The 6,293-nt window shown below is 45.3% G+C and overlaps 1 protein-coding gene across 1 annotated transcript; it reads left to right on the forward strand.

The window, feature by feature from the left end:
* Positions 1-3,375: 3,375 nt before the first annotated feature.
* On the forward strand, positions 3,376-4,708 carry LOC126540809 (uncharacterized). The gene is made up of 2 exons (XM_050187644.3): positions 3,376-3,384; positions 3,668-4,708. The coding sequence occupies exons 1-2, from the start codon at positions 3,376-3,378 to the stop codon at positions 4,706-4,708; spliced, it is 1,050 nt and encodes a 349-aa protein (XP_050043601.3).
* The last annotated feature ends 1,585 nt before the right edge of the window (positions 4,709-6,293 follow it).

Consider the following 6,293-nt stretch of genomic DNA (forward strand, 5'->3'; position numbering starts at 1 on the left):
AGTTGAAATGCAGAAATTTGTTCTAAAATCCTCGGGTGATATATGTTATTGCAAGTAGCATGGCATTTCATTACTTATAAAGATAGTAATCGCAGCGGATATCGTTATATGGGTTTACACACTAATATATGTGATCACAAACTTATTACAAACTTACTAGAAACATGTACGGCATGAATGTTTCTGCACACTTGATCAGCTGTGAACGTGCAAGAAGTGCTTGTACTGGCTGACTTCACGGCACAGTTTTGATTTACTTTTCTTCAGCGTGTCGTTTTATACTGTTTTATCCCCACAAGAAAAGGCCGTTTGCCTGCTTTTCGCAATGTTGCACGAGTTCTACATGATTGTGCAGGAGGGTACGTTGTCACTGTGCCACTATAGCAAGCAATTTACTTAATCTACTAGCTCTAGAGTTAATTACCTTTCAAAGCAAGTGTTAATACAGATGCAGTAAGGATACAAAGTCCGCAACATAGTCAATGTTTATTGGTTTCTGTGCAAGAAAAAAAAATTCTCCAGAGAAGAGAACTTAACGTGCATGTAATATTTTATTCAAGCCACGGATTTAATGCTATCGTAGCAAATTCATTACGATAGCCTACACTTTTGCTCTGTTAAATTTAATAAGAGGTAAGATAAGCTTTCAAGATGCATCGGGTAATTCACGCTTGAAAACCGACAAGAAAATGCAACTGAACGGTACCGCGTTCAGCGCAACGTTGAAACTTCGGGTACTTTGCTGTCTTGTCATTTGCCCTTGCCGAGGTTGAAATAATTCAAGCTGCTCCGTAAGCGCGATTTTTGCATGCTACTCAACAAAAGAAAAGTGTGACGACCTCGTCGTCTGCCGGGGATCGAACACCTCCTAGCACTGACCACTCGCAAAGGCGTACGAAGCAAACGTGAAAATGTACTTTATTAGCTGCGTAACGTGTCAACAAACGTACATAAATGGGAGAATCGAATATGCGGTACAAGTTTTTTATTCTCCCTTCGCGTACGTACCGAATTCGACGATCCACGTCTCCGCGCATTGCAGTTGTCGTGCGAGACGCCATTTTCCAAAACAAACCGGCGAAATAGCTCCGTTGGCAGCTCTCCGCGCAATTTCGACGGAAAATCGCAGCGATCGGTGGGACGGTACGACTGTGCGACCAACCGGTTGGTCGCAGCCGAAAATCGGGGGGGTCGGCACTGCGACTGCGATTTTCGTCGCAAACGACGGAAATCGCACTTCCGGTGCGACGAAAATCGCATCATGTGAAACAGGCTGAAGAATGTCGCCAGCTGGCCCGCCGATTCACCTCGGACGACCAGCACCGTCAAAGAACCGTTCACGACGCCCAGAACTCGACTCCCGCTTTTCTCCCCGGTGCCCTCGTCTGGTTGTTAGTGCCACACCGCACGCCTGGGCTCGCTTCAAACCTCCTTCCAAAGTACGACGGGCCAAACCGCGTTGTCGAGAGAACATCAACCGTTAATTACCTGGTCTAAGTCTAAGTCGCCAGGATGGCTCCTTTATTTCTGCGGGGCCATTTTAAGGAAGATAACGAACGTGAGCGCAGAGTCAGCAGCATTGGCAGTATCAAGCGCGCGGCAGAGGGCAGAGGCTCGAGCTAGGGGACTGCTCGGTGCATCCTAGTACCGGCTGTCGTTACGAACCTCCATAAATCTCCTTTATAATATATATATATATATATATATATATATATATATATATATATATATATATATATATATATATATATATATATATATATATATATATATGGGGTTCGGACAGCTGGCCGGGCCCCAGACCTCACCCCCCACCTCCGGAAAAATGAAAACTGTCCGCCTATGCTGCGAGACATTGTACCGCCTTCTGGTTCGACCGATGTTGCACTGTTTCCTTCTGGAGTAAAAAATTCGCCTTCGGTTACGATACTCCCTAATGCGAACCCTATACCTGTTTTTGTTCCGCGATATTTTGGCTGGCGCGAAAAATCTTTCTCGTGCGGCACATTGCAAATGGAGCGAAGTGTGGTGCTACTGTCTCGCTAATCGGGAGCTCGCGAGATGCAGTGCGTGGGTGACGCGTGGGCGCGATTCATGGGGAACCAGCGTTGGAGTTTCGACAAACATGCAACGCCGCTCTCTTGAACGCGGCCGGAAGTTTTCATTAATGCAAACAAATAGAAATGACAGCTAACGTCAACCACACCGCGGTGCATGATGGTGAAACCATAGGTGAAACGCGGAAAAAGAAACTTCGAGGCCGGTAGTATTGCTGTGTTTTTAAGTGCCAAAGCCAAGAAGGCTTTGATAGCAGCGTGTCTTTTTACACATTCCCTTCAAAGCCGTACGAGTTAGAGCGGCGGCAGCATTGGATACAAGCGGTTCGACGTGCTGGGTGAGTGTGCTGAACTTTAAAGCGTGGCACTTAAACAGGTGGGACTACGCTTGAAGTTATATGCTTAATTTGTTCGACAGGCCTGACGGCAAACAATGGCAGCCGAATGCAAACACCAGAATATGCAGCCGGCACTTCTTCGGCAATGCAAAGAGTAATTGCATGCACCATCCCGCTCACGTGCCAACAATTTTTCCTTCAGCATACCGCTGCATGGTTCCTTGCGACCCTTTGGCACCAACAGAGCGTTACCACCGGTGAGTTTTTTTAAAGCAAAACTACGTATCATCGTTGGGGGTTGTGTTAAATTGCATTGGTTAGGCATCGAGCGATCGCGTCTCGCCACCCGTCAACTTGTTGCCGATAGTAGCGGAGCTTGCACGACGCGCGCGTAAGGGCCCGTCAGGCGGTTGGAAATTTGCACTGTGTTTGGCTACTGTGCCAGTAAACAGGTGTTTGACAGCCCTAAAGGCCAAATTGTTCGTTTTATGCCACTCGTCATCCACCGTTCAAGGCCGGCTGATCCCGTTGCTAACGCGGACGATCGAACGTCGCCCTGGCCACGAGCAATCGCGGCCGCCTTTTATTATTTCTTGGGCTATTTCTGCATTGCAGTAGAAACGATGCAAACTGCTGATTTATAGTAAAAGCCTCCGTGTACGCGTCGACATCTCAATACCCCACTGCTGCTTGGTACGTTCGCATACCCCAGTCGCTTAATTGTACACAGCTGACGGTTTTGTTTCCAGGCTATCGCGACACCAAACTCCATTTTATAGTTTATTGGTTTCAACGATACAAAGACTATAGTGGCTGACGAAGTTGTAGTTAGCTTTCAAATTCCAAGAGTCGCCTTTCGACTAATCTTAAACGTCTTCTTCATGAACCTATCACATCACTGTCGCGTTGATGCAGTGGGGGATGTCGTTAAAGACAGTACATACAAGTGCACCGATTCTTTGTTTTTTTTTTCGTACCAGATGGGCAGCGTGAGCTCGAGCACGTGCGAAATCGCTTACGAATTGCCAGGTACCATCACAACAAAGTGAAAGGAGGGCAAGTGGAAAACAATGTTGTTGCATTTTGGTCCAGAAATCATAGAAAAATTTACTTTTTCCATTTACACAGGACAAGGACACTCACAGTTTGGTTTTAGGCTTGTATCAGCAGCAGTCATGCCTTGAACCGCCAAATGAAAACAGTAGCCTGGAGCTGGCACGTTCACCTTTTGCTGGAGCTCGATTCATATTCTCTCTCATTTGCGACTTTCAGGTTGAATACAATCTTGAAGAGGAGCACACTGAGGCATTAGACCTTACAGTGCAAAAGGTGTACCAGAAAGAAGAATCAGCCACACCGTGTTTCACAACACCAGCAGGGAATTTGCCATGCCTATTGCACCGTGCAGCAGGACCAGACACTAGGGTGTGCTTTTTTGGGGGATTCGACACAGTGTCCTCAACACCCGGTGCAGTGAGAGACCTCTGTGGCGTTTCTGACAATGTTTTCTCGCTCCTGCTAAGTCTCCTGCCCCACACGAGAGATAAGAGTACTGATGTCAGCCTTCCAAACAAACTTTTAATATTTCTATTCAAAATGAAGCATGGAGTGCCTTTTAGTGCAATTGCAGTAATTTTTGGCATTCATGAAACAACAGCAGCACGAATGTTTCATGCAGTTCTGGGCACGCTTGCGGCTGCTACAAGAAAGTGGATATATAAGCCACATATGCAAGTGATACAGGATACACGTCCAGAGTGTTTTAAGGTAAACTATCCTGACTGTACACTCATTTTCGATTGCACTGAGGTGCACACAGAAACACCATCAGAGGTGAGGCAACAACATGTCCTCTACTCCACGTACAAAAGTGGCTTTACATTGAAATTTTTAGTTACGATTGCCCCCTCTGGCCTCATTATATTCAAGTCCAAATCCTATGGTGGGCGTTGCTCAGACACACAAATCGTGCTGGAATCAGGATTCCTTGATATAATTAGCCAACATGATGTTATTCTTGCAGATAATGGTTTTCCTGGAATACTAACAGGTGTAGCAGGTAAAAGTGCCGTACTGATTATGCCACCGTCCTCGACTGGCAACCAGCCTTTCTCACTTGCAGAACTGCAAGAAACGTACAATGTTGCTCAAGTGCGCGTCCATGTAGAGAGAGTGATACAGCGCATAAAAACTCATGGAATTTTGGAGCACCATATTCCTGTCAGTTTGATTCCTACCATGAGTGAGATTTTTCATATGTACTGCATTTTGGAAAATTTGCAAAGTGCAATAATTCAAAGCAACAGAAAGTAAGGTGCTTTATTTTCCCTTATATACACAAGCACAGAGTAACAAACATATTTTTGGCATAAGCACTGCTCCCACCTTTTACAAAATTGTAATATTTAAAGGCGAACTTCCCCACCGAGATTTTGAAAAATATTCCGGTCATGTATGTTTTTCATCATTTTTGACAATAATAAAAAGCGGACAAATCCATTCGTGTGAACATGTGTACACTTATGTGCCTAGCTTGCGAACACAATACGGCTGTTTTGCAGGCAAGCACAATACAGAAAAAAATTACTGTGCTTTATTTTTAGAACATTAAAGTAATTCAGTACTTTCGTACGTACCTAGAAGGTGCGAAGTTTGTTCACCGATCATCAGGCCCTCACTCATCTCTTGAATATGACCCAACCTAAGGGACGTATTGCCAGATGGGTGAAATGCAGCAGTTTGATTTCACCATCTCCCACAGACCTGGACCCCTTTTGACTGATACAGATGCATTGTCTAGCCTGATACAGGCCAACAAAGAACAATCGAAAGAAATCAATGAAGAGAAATCGGGGGAAGGCACTGAACAATTGATATTTATGGAAGGTGGCTATCAAGTCCTGCCAACGCTGGTTTCCAAGGTGCCTTTTTGTACCACGATAGCCCAGAATCTGGAGGACACGACGGATTTTGGCTCACATACAACAAGCTAGTCAAAAGATTTACGTGGCCTGACAGGAAAGAAGACGTCAATCAATATGTTCGTTCATGCCACATTTGTCAGGTCAACAAAGTGAAATATAAGCAGCCTAAGGACGCCTTGATAATACCTTGCCACTCAAACGTGCCTTTTGAAGTTATACACCTGGATTTCGCCGAGCTAAATAAGAAACGAGAAGGAGTTCGAAAAACGCAAGCTTTTCTTCTGGCCATAGATGAATGCACCAGGATAGTCGCGGCAAGGGCAGGAAAAGAAGATGCGAATAGTGTCATCGCCTTCCTTGGACGGGATATGTTTAGGACAACCAGGAAGATCGTATTTGACATCGGTCCAGCGTTCAAGAGTGAAAAACTTGCAAGATTGGCTCGAGACCACAAGATATCAATCAAATTCTGTGCACCATACCATCCCGCGGCGAATGGGCTTGCAGAGGGTGCTATACCAGATGTGAAACAATACATCAGGATGTAGTACGATAGTTTCCCTGGTGGATGTAAATGCTCTTTAGAAGCAGCTGTTAGACATCACAATCGCTCGTACACCAGTTGCTTGGGATGCAGCCCACATTTCGCTTCTTCAGCAGGAGAAACCCCTATTCTTCCGGCGGACCGCGAGCTGGGGCTGTTAGAAAATCTCAAGAACCTCGAGGAGAGGAAACAGAAATCGCAGGGGGAGAGGTATCATAAACGAATGACAAAAAATTTTGACAGGAGACATTGCTCAGATATCCCAAACATTCAAGTCACTGACCTCGTTCTAGTTAGGAAAGGAGTAAGAGAATCCAGTTCCAAATTTTATTGTCCTTACTCTGTGACAAAGACAGCCACACAGAAAGGAATATTGAAGACTGTGTGGTACATTGGTGAGCGTGGCTCAGTTGAATGTGCTTCGATTGCA

The sequence above is a fragment of the Dermacentor andersoni genome, chromosome 2, assembly GCF_023375885.2.
Source record: "Dermacentor andersoni chromosome 2, qqDerAnde1_hic_scaffold, whole genome shotgun sequence".
NCBI classification, from domain to species: domain Eukaryota; kingdom Metazoa; phylum Arthropoda; class Arachnida; order Ixodida; family Ixodidae; genus Dermacentor; species Dermacentor andersoni.